Raw genomic sequence first — 23,979 nt, 5'->3', positions numbered from 1 at the left:
CTCAGTTATAGCTGCAGGTTTTGTTTGATTCATTTCGGATTCCCCTCTTCGTCTTGTGAAAACATGTCATAGTATCATTAATCACGTTTCTTCAAGGCAATGGCTGCGGTGCCTAAACTTATTTCACTTACCACATGAGAATGCTGATCAGTGCAAACGTCTTCCTGTTCATGGTAAAACTGTAGCTAGTAAAGATGCTGAGAATCAAAACTTTGAAATATAAAGCAGCAGTCACAAATGCAGATAGAGTGGATTTCGGCTCATAGGGTCCCCTGTTAATTGAGACAGCAGTTTATTCGGGGCAAAGTCTGTAGAACAAAAAGAAATCAAGAATATAACCAGTCTGCTGCCCCTCACTACCTCTCTACCCTCATCTCCCCTTACGTTCCCGCCCGTAACCTCCGTTCACAGGATAAATCCCTCCTCTCAGTACCCTTCTCCACCACCGCCAACTCCAGGCTCCGCTCATTCTGCCTCGCCTCACCCTATGCTTGGAACAACCTTCCTGAACCCTTACGCCAAGCCCCCTCCCTGCCCGTCTTCAAGTCTTTGCTTAAAGCCCACCTCTTCAATGCTGCGTTCGGCACCTAACCCTTACCGTTCAGTGAATCCAGACTGCCCCAATTTGACTGCCCCTATCGGACCGACCGTTCACTTGTCTATTAGATTGTAAGCTCTTTGAGCAGGGACTGTCTCTCTTTGTTAAATTGTACAGCGCTGCGTAACCCTAGTAGCGCTCTAGAAATGTTAAGTAGTAGTAGTAGTAGTAATTTGTGTTGCTTATTTGGGTCACCATCCAGCTTATTTTCGAAAGAGAAGGACGGCCATCTTCCGACACAAATCGGGTGATGGCCGGCCATCTCCTAAAGCCGGCCAAATCGGCATAATCGAAAGCCGATTTTTGGCCGGCCTCAACTGCAGTCCGTCGCGGAGCCGGCCAAACTTCAAGGGGGCGTTTGGGTAGGGTAGCGAAGGCGGGACGGGGGCGTGCTTTGAGATGGCCAGCTTCGCCTGATAATGGAAAAAAGAAGGGCGTCCCTGGCGAGAATTTGGTCCACTTTATTTGGTCCCTTTTTTTTCAGATCCAAGACCCAAAAAAGTGCCTGAACTGACCAGATGACCACCAGAGGGAATTGGGGATCACCTCCCCTGACTCCCCAAGTGGTCACTAACCCCCTCCCACCCTCAAAAATACAACTTTAAAAACTTTTTTTGCCAGCCTCTATGCCAGCCTCAAATGTCATACTCAGGTCCATCGCAGCAGTATACAGGTCCCTGGAGCAGTTTTAGTGGGTGCAGTGGACGTCAGGCAGGCAGACCCAGGCAGGATCCCCCTACCTATTACACTTGTGGTGGAAAATGGGAGCCCTTCGAAACCCACTGTACCCCCATGTAGGTGCCCCCCTTCACCCCTTAGGGCTATGGTAGTGGTGTTTAGTTGTGGGCAGTGGGTTTTGGGGAGCTCAGCACCCAAGGTAAGGGAGCTGTGCACCTGGGGCCAATTTGCGAAGTCCACTGTAGTGCCCCCTAGGGTGCCCGATTGGTGCCCTGGCATGTGAGGGGGACCAGTGCACTTTGAATCCTGACCCCTCCCATGACCAAATGCCTTGGATATGTTCATTTTTTAGATGGGCGCCATCGGTTTCCATTATCGGCGAAAACCGAGGGCGCCTATCTCTAAATCCGGCGATCTCAGCATTTAAGTCAACCATCTTTAATTTTGACCTAAATGTTGAGATTTGGGCACCCCCCAACCGTATTATCGAAAAAAAAGCTGGCTGGCCATCTTTTTCAAAAATATGGTTGGCTCCCCCCATTTATGGAGCCGGCCATGGAGATGGCTGGCGCCGTTCGACTATGCCCCTCCATGTTGTTTAACTGGGCCAGTAACTGCCACATGGTGCACTTGTGATCACTCCGTCATCAATGTGAACGGTAAGAAGAACAGGGCTGATGCTGTAAGTGCCAAACAGTGGAAATCAACAAAACTGGCAAACCTACTTCAGACATTTTCACAGGCAACATCGACAGTGCTAATGAAACAGTTTTATTTTATTGTGCCACACCGGATGGTTCCCTGGACTATATACATGCAACATGAGGTGAGTCTCTTTCATTTGCTTCCTGGAAAAAGGTGTCATGTATGAGGGAGAGGGCTAATAGAAAGGTTAAATTCCTGCCCTACCCTGAAATGAAAAATTCCCTAAATGGGCATCAGCTCTGTCCCTCTTTCATCCTGCTATAGACCTTCAGCTTTTCACCATGCCAGGTGGTTCTCCATAATGATGTCAAAATTATATGAGGTTTTGGAAATTTGCACATCCACAGGAAACTGATTAAGGAACTGTCTTCCAAAACTCAAACGGTTTGCAATTGGAAATAGTTTTGAGTGCCAGAGAGATAAGCACAATTTCTCTCTCAAGCTCTCTTCCAAACCTAAAAGTCTAAACAAGAAGTTTGCTAGGAACTATGTATGACTTCAAGCAGCTGTAAGGTATACATGTATTGCCATTCTAAATATAGAATAAAACATTTGCTTTCAAGGACCACCCAAACCCGCACCTCCATTATATTTCTGTATGCCATGGCATATATGTATAAGTAATACCTGTTCTAAAATTGCTTCTTAAGCCGAAACATGGTCCCGTGTCGGGTCCTTTGGTTCATCAATAAAACCACACCTTTTAAGAATCGTCTTTTGATTTATGTGCTTGTGTTGAGAGACCCATCCATTGGCCTTACTGTTTGTTTCTATGGACTCCGTAAGATTCCCCTCGTTCCTCCACTTCGGTGGTTTTCATTTTCTTATGCATATATGCTGATTTACATGTGCAAACATACTTTTTACATATGAAAGTGAAATGTAACTCTTCTAAAATCACCTTTTTTTGTGTCCTTTTTACTCATAGTGTATTTGTTTTCATAATTCAATCTTTATTGAATTTTTTTTTACATCTGATAATAAATACATCAAGAGAAACTTGGTTATAAGTGAAACACCAAGAAAAAAAAACAAAGATGAAAAACAAACAACAACAACATCATCTTCTCATCAAAACCTCAAGAAACCCCCATGATTACATGCAATTCAAATTGGTATAGTAATAATACTAGGACTCTCCCAGAGAAAAAAAGGAAAAAGAAAAATCACATCACACTTGTTTTTTTTCCCCACTTATTCTTTAGAGACCCTTTTCCATTTTAGTTAGATGGGCATCAGTTAAGGATGCAAGAGCCAAGCCTCTTCCCTTCACTATAGTGGTAAGACAGCCAGGGAAGCTGGAGCCAAAGACAAGGACACTGCCAGTGGGCTTCATATTGATACCAGCAGAATTTCCCTCTCAGAGGTGTCTCCTCCTACCACTGTCAGTGAGGCAGGCCTTAGGGTCAAAACACGGCCATGTCGGGTTGTTTTTTAAATACCCAATAAAGTTTTTTTGGTATCCTCCAAGGTTCTCCTCACTTATTTTGTTTCACATACTAAATCACACATCAAATAAGCAAAAAAAAAAGGAGGTAAAAAAACTTCAGGGTGCCATGAGATGTGAAACAAAAAAAGTGAGGGGAACCAAGGAGGATACCAAAAAAAACTTTATTGGGTATTTAAAAAACGACCCCACACGGCTGTATTTCAGCCCTAAGGCTGCCTCAGGGGTCTTGATCAATCTCAGATGTTGCAGTGTAATATTATACACCAATGAAAATATGTTGTTAAATCAAAAACTTCTTTGGTCTCCTCTCTTATAAAAATGTTGTGTTTTGTAACTGACAACACGACATTTTTATAATATTACACTGCAACATTTGAGATTGATCAAGACCCCTGAGGCAGGCCTTAGGGTCAAAACATGGCCATGTCGGGTCGTTTTTTAAATACCCAATAAAGTTTTTTTGGTATCCTCCAAGGTTCTCCTCACTTATTTTGTTTCACATACTAAATCACACATCTCCACCTACCACTGTCAGTTATTGGTAGGAGAAAAGACCTCCTTTCCATTCACTAGGGGAATATTCTAAAGTTAGAAAGTCCCAAAGCACATCTCTGGCAAAGTAGAGGTCCCTGTGGTTCTTTAAGGCCCTCATGATCAAAAGCCCCGCGCTGTTCCAAACAGCGCCCTAAAAATAGCGCCTGGACAGCGCAGGGCTTTTCTGCATCGATGATCAAAGATAATGCATGCTAATCTAAGCAGCGCTATTATCTTTGATTATCATGTTGAAGTGCGGGAGAATTGCGCCCGAGCATGCGCTCAGCACAATCCTCCAGCACTTGTTTGACAGGTCTGGGCTGTCAAAAGCCCAAACCTGTCAAACAGCCTGGCCCGAGGCCCGAACAACGAGGCCCCCCCAAGCCCCCAGAAAACGTCGTGGCCGCCGGCGGCCAAACCCCCTCCCACCCTCCCACCCAGCGACGGGGGGGGGGGGGGGCTGGAGGTCCGGTGGACCTCCAGCCCACCCCAAATCCTCCCCCCAGCGTTCTCCTTAAATTCCCTGGTGGTCCGTGGTGTCGTGACACCCCCCTGGCCCCGTCCCGGCCCCCTCCCAGCCCCCCTACCTTTCTGTTGGAGGAGGGACGCAGCCTGCCTGCTTCCCTCCTCTTCCTGTCAGTCGAAGCCCAAAATGGCGGCGCCCAGCACCGCCCACTGCATCCTGGGATGCACTGGGCGGGGCTACATACCATGTAAGGGAGCGATTCCACCAAACCTCCAGCACCCACCCCCCCCCCCCCACCCCCTGTCGATGGACCAGCAATTACTGGGGGTTTCGGGGGCTGGAGACCCACCGATCCTCCAGCCCCCCCCCCCCCCCGACACCACGGACCACCAGGGAATTTAAAGACAACGCTGGGGGGAGGATTTGGGGTGGGCTGGAGGTCCACCGGACCTCCAGCCCCCCCCCCCCCCCCCCGTCGCTGGGTGGGAGGGTGGGAGAGGGTTTGGCCGCCGGCGGCCACGACGTTTTCTGGGGGCTTGGGGGGGCCTCGTTGTTCGGGCCTCGGGCCAGGCTGTTTGACAGGTTTGGGCTTTTGACAGCCCAGACCTGTCAAACAAGTGCTGGAGGATTGTGCTGAGCGCATGCTCGGGCGCAATTCTCCCGCACTTCAACATGATAATCAAAGATAATAGCGCTGCTTAGATTAGCATGCATTATCTTTGATCATCGATGCAGAAAAGCCCTGCGCTGTCCACCGGACCTCCAGCACCCCCCCCCCACCCCGTCGATGGAGCAATGATTTCTGGGGGTTTCGGGGGCTGGAGACCCACCGGACCTCCAGCCCCCATTCGCGTTTGCCTTGTGGGGGGGAAGGGGGGCCTGCCAGCATGCAACTGCATGCTGGACAGGGCTCACCATTCCTCCCCAATGATCCGCAAAATCTAACGCCAGCTCGGAGCTGGCGTTGATTTTGCTGCAGCCAGCGACCCAGTCTTTGGCGCGCTGGTCGCTGATCATTGGGGATGAATGCGTTAAGCGCCAATTAGCATGCATTTGCAAGCTAATTGCGCTAGAAGCCCTGTTTAGCATGCATTTGCATGCTACTTGCGCTGAGAGCCCTCGAGTGCGCTGTTTCAGGCAACTGCATGCTGGACAGGGCTCACCATTCCTCCCCAATGATCCGCAAAATCTAACGCCAGCTCGGAGCTGGCGTTGATTTTGCTGCAGCCAGCGACCCAATCTTTGGCGCGCTGGTCGCTGATCATTGGGGATGAATGCGTTAAGCGCCAATTAGCATGCATTTGCAAGCTAATTGCGCTAGAAGCCCTGTTTAGCATGCATTTGCATGCTACTTGCGCTGAGAGCCCTCGAGTGCGCTGTTTCAGGCGCTCGAGGGCTCTGATCATGGGTCGGCTGCAAACTCTGGTGCTAGTATGGCGTTAACAGCCTCTAGCGCCAGAGTTTGCTTTTGATCATGAGGGCCTAAGAGAGCAGAACCTTTTTTGATTGTGCAATGTGCTCCATTAATTTTTGCTGAGGCTAAGAATCAAATTTAAACTCTTAATCTTGGTTTTCAAGCTGCCCAGAGGTATTGCTGCAACTTATTTATCAAACCATGCTCAAAATTATTTCTCACCCTGGGCAATCCTCTTTGTTATGGATGTTTGCTACTCAACCACTCAGACTGGTATCTACCTGAAACTGGACATTCATGGGTAGTGCCCACAGTTGCTTGATGCCCTGTCTTGGGATCTACATATAGAAGGAGATTATTTCATTTTTCAAAAACAGTTAAAAACAGGATTGAGTGTGCAAAATTTGTCACACAATAATTTGGCTTTTTGCATGGAGAAATTGATATTAGAGAAGCCCTTGGTAAGATTATTCCCTTGGAAATCACTTTCACGCACAACATCAGTGTTTTCAGATATGGAATGGATATCTTATGGAGAGGATGTGAAATGAAGAATTTTATGGATTGCTCTTGAGTTGGGAAGAAGCTTTAAAGGGGCTTATGGTTGAAAATGTTATTTTGTGTCTGCATATCAACTTATTAATTTTATTGTTGTATATTTGAGTGTTTTAACATATCTTGATTTCTTCCTTGAACCATGAAATACTGATAAAAGCAGACTATAAATGCCATTTTGAATTATATTAAAAAGCCCTCGGTTAGTTGTGAAGAAAGGTTCATGGTTCCAGATCTCAGCCTCAGTTTTGATTGAACCGGAAGCCAAAAGAAGGTGGAAGAAAAGCCAGGTCAAAAGAAAAAAAAAAAACATAAGAAAAGAAAGCTAGTCTACTTTAAAATGTAGCCTTAACCAGTGGAGCTTTTTTGCTTGAAACTATCCTGCTTAGAGTTGTGTGGTAAAGTTTCATATATCCTTACTGACAAAATTCCAAAAACCATCCTGCTTTACTTAAACCACATATTCCAAGGGCACTTCATTTATCTTCCCTTAGAATCTGAGTTATTGCATCCATCAATTTAAATTTTTATGTGATGAGGTATCTTGGTAACCCATGCTCACTTTAAAAATAGCCTGTTAAATCTCTCTTGTGTATCAGATAAGTATAATGTTGTCTTTCTGTGAATGCCAGTAGTTGAGTCATTTTATTGATTTATATATGTATAGAAAACTTCAATGTAAAGAAATCAGTCATAGCCAAGAGTCTAATTGCATTTTATTAAAAAAAAAAAAAGCCCAGAAAAATCACATAAAACATGTCATGTAGGTAGACTGTTTTTCCATATCAGCATTGTATCAGGAGAAGCAGTCTGTCTGCAGAATCTGCCCATTCTTTACTGAAAATACAATTCTTTGTGTCATTTTAAATTTACTTGGCAGGGTTCTAAAATGATTTGATGGAAATTTATTTTATTTATTTATGAACATTTATACCCCACTTTTTTCCACATACATGCAGGGGCGTAGCCAGACACCCAATTTTGGGTGGGCCTGGGGCAAGATGGGTGGGCAGAAGAACCTCGCCCCGTCCCACAGGTGATTTGGTCTCTCCTTCTCTTGCCTGCATGCCATATGGTCTCTCAAACATCCCCCCTCTCCCGTATACCTTTTAAATAGCATATTTTCACCAGCAGTGAGCAGCAACTAATACATACTGCTCATGTTGGCCCCACACCCTTCCCTCTCATGCAACTTCCTGTTTCCACCTAGGCAGAAATACATCAGAGGGAAGGCTGTGGGGCCGGTGCAAGCAGTATGTACAGTATGTCACTGCTCACTGCAGGCGAAGATCTGCTACTTACAAGGTATGCAGGAGGGACACTTGTTGGGAGTTTTCAGCTGGTGGGGCATCATAGGTATGCTGCTACTGGGTGGGCCTGAACCCAAAGTGGGTGGGCCTGGGCCACGCCACTGCATACATGCAGACTCAAAGTGGCTTACAATGTACTGAAGAATCAATTACAATAACAGTAGATAGGGTAAAAGAAACAAGGCAAGAAGAAAAAAGGGAAAGGATGAGAGAGTCTAAAATGGGCTGTGGAAATCCAGACGCTAAGATGGACCAGAGTGGAAGAACAGCTGTCGACAAGGCGAACCGAAATTGGGAACAGCTGTAAGACCCAGTAAGCGCAGACGAAGTGCAGAAGCAGCAGCAGTATGCGGCCTGGAGAGTGGAACAGCAGGAGGCCGATAATGCTGGCGGGGCCCCAGATGTCAATGGGCCCGGCAACAACACCGCACAGGAACAGGGACCACAGCCAGCAGGAATCAAAAGCAACAGACCCCCCGCAGCATCCGGTGGCTCAAAAGGAAGCAAGACCCACACAAGGTGCAGCCATTCCCAGAAAGTCTCCCCAACAGGAAGCTGGCCTCGATGCCCAGCAGCTGGCAACAAGCAGCGCAGAAGACAATCGCGGCCAGAAGGTCAAGCTGAGACGCTAGCAGCCCGATGGAGAGCTGGGTCAAAGGAACACCAGGGACGAGCTGATCAAAAGTCACACAAGCTCCCTGCATCATGGGGAGCTGGTCCACGCTCACTGGATCCCAGAACCGCACCGCCGCTGTAATCAGGCTTGCAGCCGGTCCACCGACATGATGATCCAGGATGGAGAACCTCACCCCCCCCCCCCCCCCGATGCCTCAGTCCGAAACGGGTGGCAAGGCGAAAATCAGACCTCTGCGGCACCCGAGAAAGCCAGCACGGGCAAAACTGGGCCAATATAATGTTAAACAACGGGTCAGCTCCGCGATGGTATCAGGAGCTAACGGTTCTTTAGCCCGTTAATCAGCGGCCATTTTAGAATGCAGAAGAACTTAGGATAGTGGGCAATGAAAGCCATGAGGCCTACCAGAGGGCCCAGCTATACCGCAATCAATTCCCTCTTATGCCTCCAAATGTAAACAGTACCCTGGAGCAAGGAAATGAAGCATCTTGGTCCATGCTCTTCATACAAATATGAGTTCAAATGCCAAAGGACAACTATCATGTCCAGCCAGGTGAGAGCCTCCCTGACTGGATGTAGCCTTAAAGAAATGTAAATGGGGGTTTGCTCCCTTCATGTGTTCACAGCAGAGAACACGTGAATAGAGGCAGATGTAGAATAAGAACAGAACTATGTCTTATGGTGCTCTCCTACAGCTGTCCAAGGGATTAGTTAGTGTGTCCAGGGGCAGTCATAGGAAGTCTGAACTTCTGAAGAGATCCCTGAGAAGGAGTCTGCCTTGGGGAATTGATGTGGGCGAAGCTTGGAAGGAGCAGTATAGGCTTCTGTTCCTGGAAAGAGTCCTGAAATGTTCCATAATGGGGAAAGAGCAGTCAAGATTTGTGTCCCTAATTGTATTGGGAGCTAGAGAGGAACACAGTGTTTGTTTGTTTTTTCTTCTTCAGTGTCCTGGTGAAGTGCAGAAGACCTTGCAGAGATGCTGTGTGGGTTGCTTCTGACATTTCAGGAGAAAAGTGTTCCTGAGGAATAAGACGAAAGCCCTCAATCGGTGCTTGTTTTAGAGTTCAGGAAGAGAAGAGAGAAAAGGAGGAAGAAGAGATTCAAGCTTTAGAACAGAGTAAGGGTTCAACTTCTCAGGAGTCGTGGAACTGAGAAAAGCTTCAGAGAAGGTCCAAAGAGAAGGAAGGTGGTATTCCTGAAGTGTGCAGAAGAACAGATGTAACCCCTGTTCTGCACTGGGAATTTAAAATTTCAGTTTCCTGGGCAAATTCATTTCAAAATTATCCTTTACATTACCAGAAAACCAGAAGCAACCCTAGTGAAAGCCTCCTCACAGGCACTGGAGAACCATTTTCTGTGAATCACTAATTGCCACTCCAGATATCACTTGCTTCTGAATGGATTTGATTATTTACCTTCTCAAATCCAATCTCAAGGTGAGTTACATACAGTTACAGTATGTATTTCCCTGGCCAGAAGGGTTTAAAATTTAATACCTCATATATGAGCCTAAATTAACATTCAAATCAAATCAATTCTTGTATACCGCTAATATCTCCTTTCTAGGGTTCACTGCGGTTTACATTCTAGGTGAGACAAAAGCCGATAATGTTAGTATGAGGTGTGAGAACAATTAGAGACCAATGCAATTCAATACACTTTATGTAATGCAAACCCCATTAATTCTCAAAGGGGCTTAGTTCATAAGTACATAAGTATATAAGTACATAAGTATTGCCATACTGGGAAAGACCAAAGTTCCATCAAACCCAGCATCCTGTTTCCAACAGTGGCCAATCCAGATCACAAATACCTGGCAAGATCCCAAAAAGTGCAAAACATTTTATACTGCTTGTCCCAGAAATAGTGGATTTTCCCCAAGTCCATTTAATAACGGTCTATGGACTTTTCTTTTAGGAAGCCGTCCAAACCTTTTTTAAACTCCGCTAAGCTAACCGCCTTTACCACATTCTCTGGCAACGAATTCCAGAGTTTAATTACACGTTGAGTGAAGAAATATTTTCTCCGATTCGTTTTTTGTACTACATTGTAGCTTCATTGCATGCCCCCTAGTCCTAGTATTTTTGGAAAGCGTGAACAGACGCTTCACATCTACCCATTCAACTCCACTCATTATTTTATAGACCTCTATCATATCTCCCCTCAGCCACCTTTTCTCCAAGCTGAAGAGCCCTAGCCGCTTTAGCCTTTCCTCATAGGGAAGTCGTCCCATCCCCTTTATCATTTTCGTCGCCCTTCTCTGCGCCTTTTCTAATTCCACTATATCTTTTTTGAGATACGGCGACCAGAATTGAACACAATATTCAAGGTGCAGTCGCACCATGGAGCGATACAAAGGCATTATAACATCCTCATTTTTGTTTTGTAGGGAACATAGTTACTAAGATGTGGTCAAAAGTGGCCTTAGCACACCCTTATGCAGGTTTTTCTCACTTGCTAAGGCCATTTTTACCACCACCCCTAAAGTGACCAATTTTCTATTTTTTGTACTAATGGCCATGCACTAATGTTGCCGTTAGCATACTACCATTTTTAAAAATGACCACATGAACACTTACTGCCACCTGTTTTGTAAGGGCTCATGGGGTATTCCTGTGGTAACCAGTTAGTGTGTGCTAATGTAGATGTGTGATGTTAGTATGTGAAACAAAAAAAGTGAGGAGAACCTTGGAGGATACCAAAAAAACTTTATTGGGTATTTAAAAAACGACCCGACATGGCCATGTTTCGACCCTAAGGCCTGCCTCAGGGGTCTTGATCAATCTCAGATGTTGCAGTGTAATATTTTAAAAATGTCGTGTTGTCAGTTACAAAACACAACATTTGTATAAGAGAGGAGACCAAAGAAGTTTTTGATTTAACAACATATTTTCATCGGTGTATAATATTACACTGCAACATCTGAGATTGATCAAGTCCCCTGAGGCAGGCCTTAGGGCTGAAATACAGCCGTGTCGAGTCGTTTTTTTAAAATACCCAATAAAGTTTTTTTTGGTATCCTCATTGGTTCCCCTCACTTTTTTTGTTTCATATCTCATGGCACCGTGAAGTTTTTTTTACCTCCTTTTTTTTTTTTGCTTATTTGATGTGTGATTTAGTGCAGGAATGCCCACTGTCAGTCCCCATGACTTGTCTCCTCAAAAAAGACATAGTCAGCTTGAAGTTTGCCTCTAACCAGTCATTTTCAGTGGCACTAACCAGTAAGTGCTGCTGAAAATGAACAGATAACCGCAAGCAAGTGAGTTAACCGGTTGGCGGCTGTTCCCAACTGGTTAACTTGCTTTGAATATCAGTGGAATAAACCAACAGAAAAACATCATTCTGATTTTATGGGCAAATAGGTTGAATATTCCATTCCATTTTTTGCATTCTCCAAGTAGATTAGTAAATGAGGCCCGGTTCATGCCTAAGATCACAAAGAGCATCAGGTGGAGAAGCAGGATTATAATCCTAGTTTCTCTGCTCACTGATCTAACCACTAGATTATTCCCTGATTTCCGTTCAAACACATCCTGAAATTTCCTGAACCTTTTAATAGAGAAGACTTGCATCTAATGGATCCTCTGTTTTTCCTGTGACCACACTTTCTTTCTTTCTCTCTCTTTCTCTTATAAGCAGAGCCAGCTGTAGGGCCATGACACCTGTGCACTCACACAGTGATGTCTCTTCAGGGGTGTGGTGGTGACTTTGAAGGGCTGCTACCTGACTGCAGCTTTCTGGTGGACCTTCTTGGATATGGAGGCCAGTGCTGCAGTTTTCAAAGGGCACTGGTGACTGCAGTGCTTCAGGAAGGACACCTGTAACCATGGAGGGCACTAGTCCCAGATCGGGCACAATGCTAAAAGCCAGCCCTGGCTGTAAGCTTCTTTTAGTCAATTTTACATCAGAGCTATGCCAGCTTTTCTAACTGGCTGTCGTTGTCTTCCAGACATGTATGTACATTCTTATTGATGCTGTTAGCTGATTTGGCAACAGCCACATAATTTTTACTGGCATGTATCTTATTTCACCAGACCTGGCTCTTAAATTTATGGACATATCATCCACTCTGCCACAGATAGGTTTCTTTACATTTACACAGTTTTCTGAAGGTCAGTAGCTTATTCTAGCAGCTGTACTGAGCACGTTTCTTACAGTCATTCCATCTGTCGTCTTTTTGGATGTCGGAGCAGGATCACCCAGGTGCCTTCATGGCCCAATCAGGTTCCATAAAGATGTGCTAGCTTTAAGCAGAGTTTGACTAATGGACATGGCCTACAACTGTTTCACACTGACAGTTGCGAAAGAGAAAGTGGGCTTTCCCCTCTTATACAAGGTGGTGAAACATTTTCTGAGCAAGAATCAGGCCCCACTCAATCCATGAACCAGGTGAGGCACTGGCTCAGGGCACCAGTGATAAAATGCCCCAAAATCCCAGTCTGGCATCTCTCCCTCTCTTTTCCCTCCCCCCCCGGCAGGTGGGAGGATGGGTGGGGGAAGGATTGGAGAACTGCCAGACTGGGATTCAGGATTTTATGCTCTTTATCACCAGCAGGGGGAGGGGGCAATGCAAACTTAGCCTCAGGACACCACAGTCCCTTGAGCACACCCTGTCAACAATGTCCCTGTAAATGCTTATGCAAGTTTGTGCACTTTAGACAGCTTTGCTCTAATTTGTATGGCATACAGAAATACTTATTTGCATAATTACGCACTCATATACATGAGTGCATAGCATTGTGATGCCAGAACATTGAATTCCATTTATGCAGCAAAGCCTTGGGGAATAGTGCAGAGCTTTAACAAGCATAAACAGCACAGACACTTATATAAGTGCTCATAATGTGTAATGAATTGGCTCCAAGATCAATCAACAGAGAAATGTCAAAAACAGAAATGTGTATAATAAAAAGAAACATAGCCCCTATTGCTGCAGATGTGACTGAATGCTATTATTTGTATGCCATTTGGAGTCTGGCAGCTTTCTGTTAAAATTTTCCTTTATGGTGTTGTTTTTGCTCTGGTTTAACGTTCCTAAAATAGGTGAAATGATATTATAATTTTATGCTGTATGCCATTCAAACACAACATGAAATTTCCTGAACTTTTTCATGGGTCCTAGATGAAGCCAGACATGAAATTATGGGATCTGGCCCTTGTGCCACAAAGAATTGGGGTTTGGCTTTGATTAGTGAGTGACCCAGGTAAAAAAAAAAAGAAAAGAACATTATGGTCAGAAAACAGCTGGGCTCAGCTTCTAAACAGAATTACTTTTGTCTAAAAATAAGTGAGTGCATGGGCAGTCGTTTTGAAAGCACAATCTAGGCAGAAAACCACAGATGTGTCTAGAAATGTTTAATGTGATTGACCTCGCATTGCCAAGCTTTTTAATTTAGGGATGAAAGCATGGAGGGTTTCTTCAGTTCTCAGAAACCAAACAGAGCATTCCTCCTAGACTGAAAAAGAAAGACTTACAAAGGGTGCTGGAGTTTGGAAAGTGATTTCCAAGGGAATAATCTTACCAAGGGCTTTGCTAATGTCAATTTCTCCATGCAAAAAGCCAATTTAATGTTGTGTGACAAATTGTGCACACTCTCAATCCTGTTTTCAGGAAGCTGACTCAGACGACTAGGCGGTCAGAAGCACAAACCGAGGGACAGCAGCCCAGCACAGCTAGAGAAGGGGGACTAGGAAGAGGGAAGGGGGAGGGGGCTGGGGTTAGAAGGCAGGGTTCACAAGTAGACGGAGGCAGAATAGAACAAAGATAGCAGAAGGGGAGACAGCAAAGGTTAGAGGGGGGAAGGTTGGGATGCAGGTAATAGGAAGGGAGGTCCTAGAGGTGGAGAGAGGGGGTGGCCAGGGGAGGCAGCAAGAAGGACATTTGCAAAGGTGTCAAAACCACTGGCAGTCTCCCTCTTGTGCGGAGGGGGGCCAGTGCCAGAGTAAGTGAAGGTTGGCGGTGCTTACCTCAGACTTGGATGGAATGGGGAGGCTGAAGGCATCAAGAAAGAGTCAACGTTTAAGAAGGGGAATGTGCTTTTACGGCAACCCCTATCAAGTATGTGAAAGTAGTGCCTCGGCATGTCCACGGTATATGCCACAGGCAGTGCAAGAATGTGCTTCATGTAAGGCTGAAATAGTTAGAGCTATGTGACTGGAAGGGCTATACATCCTGCTCCACCTGACGTGAGAAAAGAGCTTTCAATCTAAACGGTAAGAAGAAGGGGAAGGAGACCCGAGTCCACACTTAACATCCTGAGGCCTGGTCTGCTGACGTCGGAACTTCCCTCTGCCATGGTATGCCCTTGCGGAAGAAGGAAATTACGTCAGAAGGGGGAGTGGGCCGCAGCAGAGAGAAGTTCCAGCATCAGCGGACCAGGCCTCAGGATAGTAAGTGCGGACTTGGTTTTGCCTTCCCTTTTTTCTTACTGCTCGGATTGGAAGCTATTTTTTTGTTCAGGTGGGAGGAGGGATTTGGAGTTGGGAGCATGGGAAGGGGTGAGAGAGGGGGTGTCCCAGACCTGAGGATGGAGGGGACAGAGGGATATTGGGCATGTGGAAGGGAAGTACTGGGCCCCCCACTACCCTGGGCCCTCAGGCACTGCCCAGTTTCCTGAATGGTCAGTCTAGCTCTGAGCTGAATATTACTCCTCATATGACTAGCAAAGATTTAGTGTATTGCAGAGGAACATATGAGCTGGTAGATAAAACCATCAGTATAATTTTACCAGGGGATATTGCTTAAAGTATTTGCATGCTCCCTCTAATTGGTCCCTCCCACCGTCATGCCTGGCACTGGTGGAGTGGCTCTGTCAGAAACCCATGCTGATACATATGGGGCTCCTCACTTCACAAATTCCTGAGCCATGTAAATGGCCAATATCTTTTGAATAGTTGAAAGGAGCCCCTGCTGGAAATTCATTTATGCTGATGACTTTTTCCCTCTGCAGCAGCAAAACAAATCTGGCAAAGAGTACTTCATTTCGGAGTATGTGACAAGCGTAATGCTTTCTTTGTGTGAGTACTGCTCTTAAATGGAGGGACAGATGTGGTGTCCTGTTACCCAAAGAGTGACCAGATCCTGTGTACTTTCAGCTAACCGTGCAAAGGCCTCCCTAATGCTATGCTGTGCTGTGCTATTTATGTCATATATATCGCTCAGTTATCCAGTACAGACTTCTTGGCAGTTTACAATTTCAAGATGAGGAACCTACCAATTCACTAACAAATAGCTACACCAATTATAATTGTCTTAAGACCATTTAAGACCAAGACATCCTAGAATTATTAGGAATCAAAAAGAAAAGTTTTGAAAAAGAGAAAATGACAACACCTGTCTGATATTCCTAGGTAATAAATTCCATAATCGAGCTCCTTGAATTGAGAATAAACTGTAATGGATGGATTTATAACGTACGTTTTTAAATAAAGGAAAACCCAAACATAAAGTTCTTGAGAAACAAAACTTGTGACCTTGAGATGATATTGTCAATAATTCCCCAATCATTTTAAACTGAATACGTTTTTGAACAAATGTACTCTTTCCTCACCAGTTGTGATCATGTGGCCTATCTTTCTGTACACTATCAGCTTCTTTTTCAATTGTATAACATTTTTGCTTAAAACGAGCCCTGTCCAAATGCTGCATGAGTCTGGGGACCCCATATGGGGAGGGAGCACTAGAATACTTTGGCTTTGGTCTGCTTTGATGCTTATATGGATTTTTGGTTAATTGCATCTTCCTTATCAACATTGTGCCCTTTCTTCTAACTGTAATGATTTAATTTATATTTTTTTTAACTGCAATTATTTCTTTTTCTCTTTTTTTAATCTAGATCTTCAGCTATGTCAATATAGTTGACCTGGCCAGGTGTGCTCAAGTTTGTCAGTCCTGGAAAGTTCTAACTCAAACAAGCTCTTTGTGGAGCACTGTGAGTAAGATTGCTTTAAAATGATAAAATAATGACCTCGCTTTATCCTGGGTTGCTGTAGTTCCCAACTAGATCTGTCTATATAGATATGTTTTTATTATTTTGCTAATTGTATTAAAGGCCCCCTCCAGATGTGTGCCTATGCAAGCCTGTAATTCTGGTTAGCCCATCTCAAAACACATATAGCAGAACTAGAAGAAGTACAGAGAAGGGTGACAGAAATTATTAAGGGGATGGAACAGAGGAAATGTGAACCAGGTTAAGGCAAACAAAAATGAGGATGTTATAATGCCTTTGTATTGCTCCATGGTGCGACCGGACCTCGAATATTGTGTTCAATTCTGGTTGCCGCATCTCAAAAAAGATATAGTGGAATTAGAAAAGGTGCAGAGAAGGGCGCCGAAAATGATAAAGGGGATGGGACGACTTCCCTATGAGGAAAGGCTAAAGCGGCTAGGGCTCTTCAGCTTGGAGAAAAGGCGGCTGAGGGGAGATATGATAGAGCTCTATAAAATAATGAATGGAGTTGAACGGGTAGATGTGAAGCGTCTGTTCACGCTTTCCAAAAATACTAGGACTAGGGGGCATGCGATGAAGCTACAATGTAGTAAATTTAAAACGAATCGGAGAAAATGTTTCTTCACTCAACGTGTAATTAAACTCTGGAATTCGTTGCCTGAGAATGTGGTAAAGGCGGTTAGCTTAGCGGACTTTAAAAAAGGTTTGGACGGCTTCCTAAAGGAAAAGTCCATAGACCGTTATTAAATGGACTTGGGGAAAATCCACTATTTCTGGGACCTGCAAAGAGGTGGGATAAGGTGGGATACAAATGCAACAAATAAATAAATAAATAAGCAGTATAAAATGTTTGTACATTTTTGGGATCTTGCCGGATATTTGTGACCTGGATTGGCCACTGTTGGAAACAGGATGCTGGGCTCAATGGACCTTTGGTCTTTCCAAGTATGGCAATACTTATGTACTTATGTTTTCCAGCTTGGAGACGAGCCGGTCGATATTCAACCAGCTGCCTAAATCACTGACCGCTAAACAGAAGGGCTTTTTTGTGGGCAGTCCAGGGGTGGAGTCTAAACGTCGATATTCAGCACTTGACCACCTAAGTTAAGCCACCAAATTGGACTGCATAAAACACAGTTGTATCTTTATGCAGTGTCGCTTAGGTGGTTTAGTGCTGAATGTAGCAGTTAACTGCATAAGAGATAGCTGACCACATAAGCCCAGATAGCATTGGGTTTTCCAGCATTGAGTACCGGGGATAATGCCATTGGCAGCTTAAAAATTGCTCACTTCCACTGAATATTTACCTCAAGATAGTTAAGAGAGTGGAACAAATAATTAGGGGAAAGTTGTTTACTCTTTCAAATAGGACTAAGACTAGGGGATAGTCCATGAAAAAGAGGTAGCACATTTAAAACATAATCCTAATCGAGGGAGAGAGTTTGCTTTTACTTGACTGGTGTTAGCTGCATTTTTATACCTTTCTAGTACTACTTGCCCTGAGCCAGCCCTGGGTAGCTCGAAACTGGGCCAAGTCGTGCATTGTGTTTTATCCCTCACATGTTGCTGCTACAATAAATTCTCCTTGGACTTATAACTCACCCTGGGTTGCTCTTTTTCTGCCAGTTTAAAGATTCCGAGAGGAAAAGTCCCTAAATCATGATTAGCCATATAAAGTAGAGAAAGCCACTGCTTATTCTTGGGATCCTGCCGAGTACTTGTGACCTGGATTAGCCTCTGTCAGAGACTGGATGCTGGGCTTGATGGGCCTTTGGTCTGACCCAGTATGACACATCTTACGTTCCCATTATAAATCTTGGCTGATTAATTGCCTAATCATTAAATACAACCTATCCTGCAAGCAGGAACTCATGTCCCTCAATGAACTTGGATGTTAACACATTGAATCAAATAAATAAACTTGGGAGGTTTTTAGCCAATGATTGGTCCTACTCAGAAGTAGCCTTGGCGTTTGACAAAATTAAGCGGGTTATGCCCAGCCAGTGGCAGCTGCCTTTGACTACTGAGGCTTTTTTTGCATAGGTGGTGCTTTCATAATTCTCAAATCAATCAACTTTGCTTCAATTACCTTGCAAGAAAAAGGGACAAAAATATTTTCACTGCAGCTACAGTTGCTATTCTACTGATGGGAGTTGGATTCTCCGTTAGTGCTGCAGGGACATCCCCCTTGGTGGTTGGGTTGCACTAACTCTGCCTGACTTGACTGGGTGTCTAAATGGCTGATGACGTGTAATGTGAGCAAGTGCAAAGTGATGCATGTGGGAAAGAGGAACCCGATTTACAGCTACATCATGCAAGGTTCCATGTTAGGAGTCACGGACCAAGAAAGGGATCTAGGTGTCGTCGTTGATGATACGTTGAAACCTTCTGCTCAGTGTGCTGCTGCGGCTAAGAAAGCAAATAGAATGTTAGGTATTATTAGGAAAGGAATGGAAAACAAAAATGAGGATGTTATAATGCCTTTGCATCGCTCCATGGTGCGACCGCACCTCGAACATTGTGTTCAATTCTGGTCGCCGCATCTCAAAAAAGATATAGTGGAATTAGAAAAGGTGCAGAGAAGGGCGACGAAAATGATAAAGGGGATGGGACGACTTCCCTATGAGGAAAGGCTAAAGCGGCTAGGGCTCTTCAGCTTGGAGAAAAAGCGGCTGAGGGGAGATATGATAGAGGTCTATAAAATAATGAGTGGAGTTGAACGGCTAGATGTGAAGTGTCTGTTCACGCTTTCCAAAAATACTAGGATTAGGGGCATATGATGAAGCTACAATGTAGTAAATTTAAAACGAATCGGACAGGTTAACAATCTTATATCCACTGGCTGACAACTGACATAAAATAAAACCCTGTCTTTGAGAAGTATTATCCAGGAAGACAAGGCAGGGTAACAAAGCAACATAGGCGCTATCAGCAGATAAGGCCTTTTGGTCCATGTGAAGGGCAGTTCTGTAACAGGCCACCTGCGCTCCCACATACAAAGTACAAAGACCAGGGGACACTCAATGAAATTACATGGAAATACTTTTAAAACAAATAGGAGGAAATATTTTTTCACTCAAACAATAGTTAAGCTCTAGAACTTGCTGCCGGAGGATGTGGTAAAAGCAGTTTGCATATCTGGATTTAAAAAAGGTTTGGACAAGTTCCTGGAAGAAAGGTCCATAGTCTGCTATTGAGACAGGCCTTGGGAAGCCACTGCTTATCCCTGAGGTTGGTAGCGTAAAATATTGTTCCTCTTTGGGATTCCGGAATCCTGCTACTATTTGGGATTCTGTCAGGTACTTGTGACCTGGATTGGTGACTGTTGGTAGCAGGATACTGGGCTAGATGGACCATTGGTCTGCCCCAGTATGGCTATTCTTATGTTCTTAAGTATTAACAATTAAAGTCATAGGAATGCTTATATTTATTATGATTTGGATAAAACTACCCTTTTTACACCGCAAATCAGTATGGCTATTCTTATGTTCTTATGCCTGCAAGTGCTGTAAGACCATTCTCTAAGGGAGCATGTAAGTTTATAGTGTGTAAGTGGGTAGAGCATGGGCAGGACACAGGCAGAGTTCCTAATTATACATGCACCTTATAGAATACTCTGTTGCACGCACTGCATGACGCACTTAGGTATGACAACCATGGACTTGTCGGCTGATATTTTAAACTATTTAACCGGCCAGGAATGGCTCCTAGCCGGTTAAATAGCCTAAAGCTGGCTAAGCGCTAATGTTCAGCATGAGATAACTGGTTAGTGCCAATATTCATTGGCTGATGGGCTAAGTTTAGCAGCCAGATAGACCCGAGATAATAGCAGGTCTATCTTTGGCTGCTATAACTTAGCCAGTCAGCATATCGGCTTAACCGGCTATGTTTTTAGCACCAAAAAAACCCAGAAATTCAATGTCAGTTGCCAGATATGGCCCTGGCATTGAATTTCCAGGTTTGCCGCCAACCACGGAAGTTAGCTGGTCTGAATATCAGTCCCACGGTCTGAATTTTGGCCTCCTTGTGTAAGTTGTGATATCCTCCTTCTCACTCAGGGTGACCTGGTTCTCAATATGCAGATCATATGCAAATTAGTGTGCTACCCCTTCTTGCTCAGGGTGACCTGGTTCCCACTAAGCAAATTAAACAGGTCTCACCAACTGTATATTTCTCAGGCAACTCTTTATTCCAGCCCCTGGGCACACTTCTTCTAGCTTAATACTTTATACTTTCATAGGTCTTCACACTGAGCCTCCCTACACAGATACATGGGCTCAGTACTAACTTCAATACTTTGGGGACTTCTAACCCCAGGCTTTGCAGCCTGCTTCTCTCAGTACTGGGACACACAGTCCCCCCTTCTTTGGACACACAGTCCTTCCTTCTTTGGACACACAGTTCCTATAAGTACTGAGGACACACAGTCCAATGCTAATGCTTTAGGGACTTCTTACCCCAAGATTTTCAGCCTGCTTGTCTCCTTTGGACACCCAGTCCACCACAAGTCCATAGGGTTAGCCAGTATCTTCCAGGGGGATCTCTCTTCTGCTGCCAGCTCACTTCCTTTCACAACTCAGGTGGGGTATAAAGTGGTTAATTAGCTACACAGGACCCAGCCCATAACCTCCTACACCTGTGGACATCCCAGGGCTCTCCCCGGTCCTAGCGACCTCCACCTATTCTCCTACTAGCGCCCTCTAGGGGCCTACCCCGGATAGGACCACCTCTTACTTATCACAAAGTGGGTGTGTCTTAATGTAGGCACATCAAAACTAACATGCGCTAAGATTCCGTTATAGAATACGGGCTCCATGTATGATGTTGAGGCGCCTAACTGGAGGCACCAAGTTATAGCATCACCCCATTAGTTTGCTCAGACACCCTTGCCTACTGCTTTATTGCAGACCCTACTTAGGGGATAATTCTATAAGGGGGCATTATAAGCAGTATAATACATGCCCCCTGTGGAGTATTTTAAACATTTATGTGTAAAATGACCCTTTACCGAATACTGACCAGTTGGAAAGTACACACTATGGCATGATTGTGTATATTTTGCTGTGGGCATGCACAGGGCAAGAGTTTGGGTGGAGCATGGATGGTGTCTAGAAATACACATGTAGATTACAAAATACTATAATTTACACAGGTACCTGAAAAATATTGAAGTGGACCCTAGAGCTGGTGTAAATGTCTGCACCTGCCACTTAGTATTTTATAAAGAATGATAGATGCCTACTTTTCCTTATAAAATAGCACCTAAGTAGGCATCTTCTTACTGTCATATCCTAGGCGCCCTGTTATAAAATTACACATTATACGTCTAGTCCTGTCCAAGGACAATAAAATATACTATGAAGAAATACCTGCATAACCTTGAAATAATCTGCATTCATTTATTCACCACTTTAGATTAATTTCTCTGCCGTGAGACAGAAGATCCAGGATAAGACAGTGGTGAACATTTTACAGAAGTGCCGTCCCTATGTGGTCCGTTTAAACTTTCGACACTGTTCTCTTTATTGGCCTTGCTTTAAAAGTATTGGTAAGTTTGTTGTTCTGCTTTATTTATTATTTTGTTTTTATATTCTGTCATTCATCAGTGGTTTGATTACCTAGTCCTTAACCTTGGACCCGAGGGAATTTGCTGCTCTTCTTAAATCTTCTTCAGTAGACATGAATGGCATTGTTACAGCGTAATGCTATTTCTAGAAGCATTTTTTATTGTGAGACTGTAAGACCCATTTTGTATAGCATGTTGAAATGGGAATTGAGACGTCCAGGTCAAGATGTGTTCAGTTCCTCCATTATTTTACGAAAAGCTCTGCCAAATGCAAAGCCTTTTGTAAAATATCTAGAAGGATGTCAGTAAATACAAGGGTAGTTGCTGGCATATCCATCAGCATGAGGCCTCTTGTAAGGGAGAATTGAACATGTCTGAAAGAGGTAGAGCAACAGAGCGTGTGCTATGGTCTGCAAGAGGTTGCCACATGTGTTTCCCCACATACCCTACTAATTCCTTCTACGTACTAGCATGGATCATGGTGATCTAGTCCTATTTTTTTTCCATCTGAAGCAGCATAAGGCCCCTTTGAGCACAGGATCAGGGATTGGCCACCTTTTAAGGCTGCCATTGGAACCAAGGTTAGCTTTTGTCAACTGATTGAGCTTTAAGTCAGTAAAAACCTCAACCGTCTGGCAATAGTAAAGAAAAAGATTCGGAATAATCTTATGTATTCTTGATTAGGCAGAGTGATAAATTAGTTGTAACGGAGGAGTACCCTATTAGTTTGAGCACCAGGCTGACTACCAGGGAAGCCTGGTTCAAATCCGGCTGTTGCTCCTTGTGATCTTGGCAAGTCACTTAGGGGGAAGTTATCAAGGTATGGTAAAAGATTGCCTTTTACTGCACCTTGATTCAATGCTGGATTCAGCAACCTGCGGGATCTGAGTGCTGCAGGTTGCTGAATCCTGAGAATAACGCTGCTTGTGTGCCATCTCGCAAACAGTTTTATTCCCGCAGCCCTGGAGCATTGGGCCACAAAGCCACTGCCTGATTCCCCCTCCCCCCCACCCAGTCTCAAGCCTCCCCTCCCTGATCTCCCACAGGAGCTACCTTTAAAATCAATAGTGGTCCGTAGGGAGGTGTCTTTGAGCAGGAGCAAGGCCCAGTCGCTCCTGCCCACTCCGGCCCCTTCCAGTAAAATGGCAGCCCTAGCAGTAGTATTATTCGACTATCATTAGGGGATCATGTTTCCTTATAAGGAAATGCAGCCCCCTAGTGGTAGCTGTGTGAGATCCAAAGTGTTCACATTATAATGCACAAAGCCCAGATTTCTCCACACTTTAGATAGTAAGCCCTCTGGGGTCACAAATACCTGGCGAACGTGAATATAACTCACCTTGAGTTACTACTGGAAAACTATTGGATAACCAGGTAAGTCTGCAGCTAGAATGCCAAATGTACTATTTAATCTTAAACTTCGCACTTGAGCAAAATTATTTCTGCCACTACAACAGGAGTCATGGCAAAAATAATTTGTTCTATAATCGCCTCTGTCTATGTCATTATTTCAGGCCTGCTTTGAGTAGGTTAGCTAGCCTCAGTGAAGTACCAAGGGCGAGGCAGTGGGGGCGGTCTGCCCCAAGTGCACACTGCAACTGGGTGGGGTGCAGGGAGCAGCTGCACGGCTGTCAGCTCCACTGGTTCCCTGCTCCCTCTGACGTTACTTCCAGTTCCAGGGCAGGGAACCGGCGGTGCTGACTGCCGTGCAACTGCTCCCTGCACCACCAGGAGGTAAGAGTGATGCGCAGGGGGGGAGGTGATTCACTGGGGGGGGGTGATGCGCCAGGGGGGGCACGGCAGCGATCCACCCCCGGGTGGCAGCTAACCTAGGAACACCACTGGCTAACCGTATAACCAGTGTCTTGCCAAGCTGAGCTTTGAGCTGCCTGAGGAATTAGTAATTGTACTTTTTGATCCCATGAAACTTAATTTTTAAAAATGCAGACTTGTGTTTGTTCGTAATAAAGATGAAATCATGTTTCCATCTGTTCTGATTGTCAAGCTATTTTACAATTAATCTCATTTCTTAGCAGTAACTGATTTTGGCATGTTAAAGTGATGCAAAGCCAATGGCAGTTGTAGCCTGTCATGCTGTGTAAATTATGTCCCATTTCCTT

The 23,979-nt window shown here is 44.7% G+C and overlaps 1 protein-coding gene across 1 annotated transcript in view; it reads left to right on the top strand.

The window, feature by feature from the left end:
- FBXL13 (F-box and leucine rich repeat protein 13) overlaps positions 1-23,979 on the top strand; it is a 189,108-nt gene that overhangs the window by 30,382 nt on the left and 134,747 nt on the right. Inside the window, exons 8-9 of the mRNA XM_030216541.1 lie at positions 16,180-16,275; positions 21,709-21,841. Coding sequence (XP_030072401.1) covers positions 16,180-16,275; positions 21,709-21,841 — 229 coding nt within the window. The remainder of the gene's footprint in view (positions 1-16,179; positions 16,276-21,708; positions 21,842-23,979) is intronic.

This window comes from Microcaecilia unicolor, chromosome 10 (assembly GCF_901765095.1).
Source record: "Microcaecilia unicolor chromosome 10, aMicUni1.1, whole genome shotgun sequence".
NCBI lineage: Eukaryota > Metazoa > Chordata > Amphibia > Gymnophiona > Siphonopidae > Microcaecilia > Microcaecilia unicolor.
This window is presented reverse-complemented; position numbering and strand designations above follow the sequence as displayed.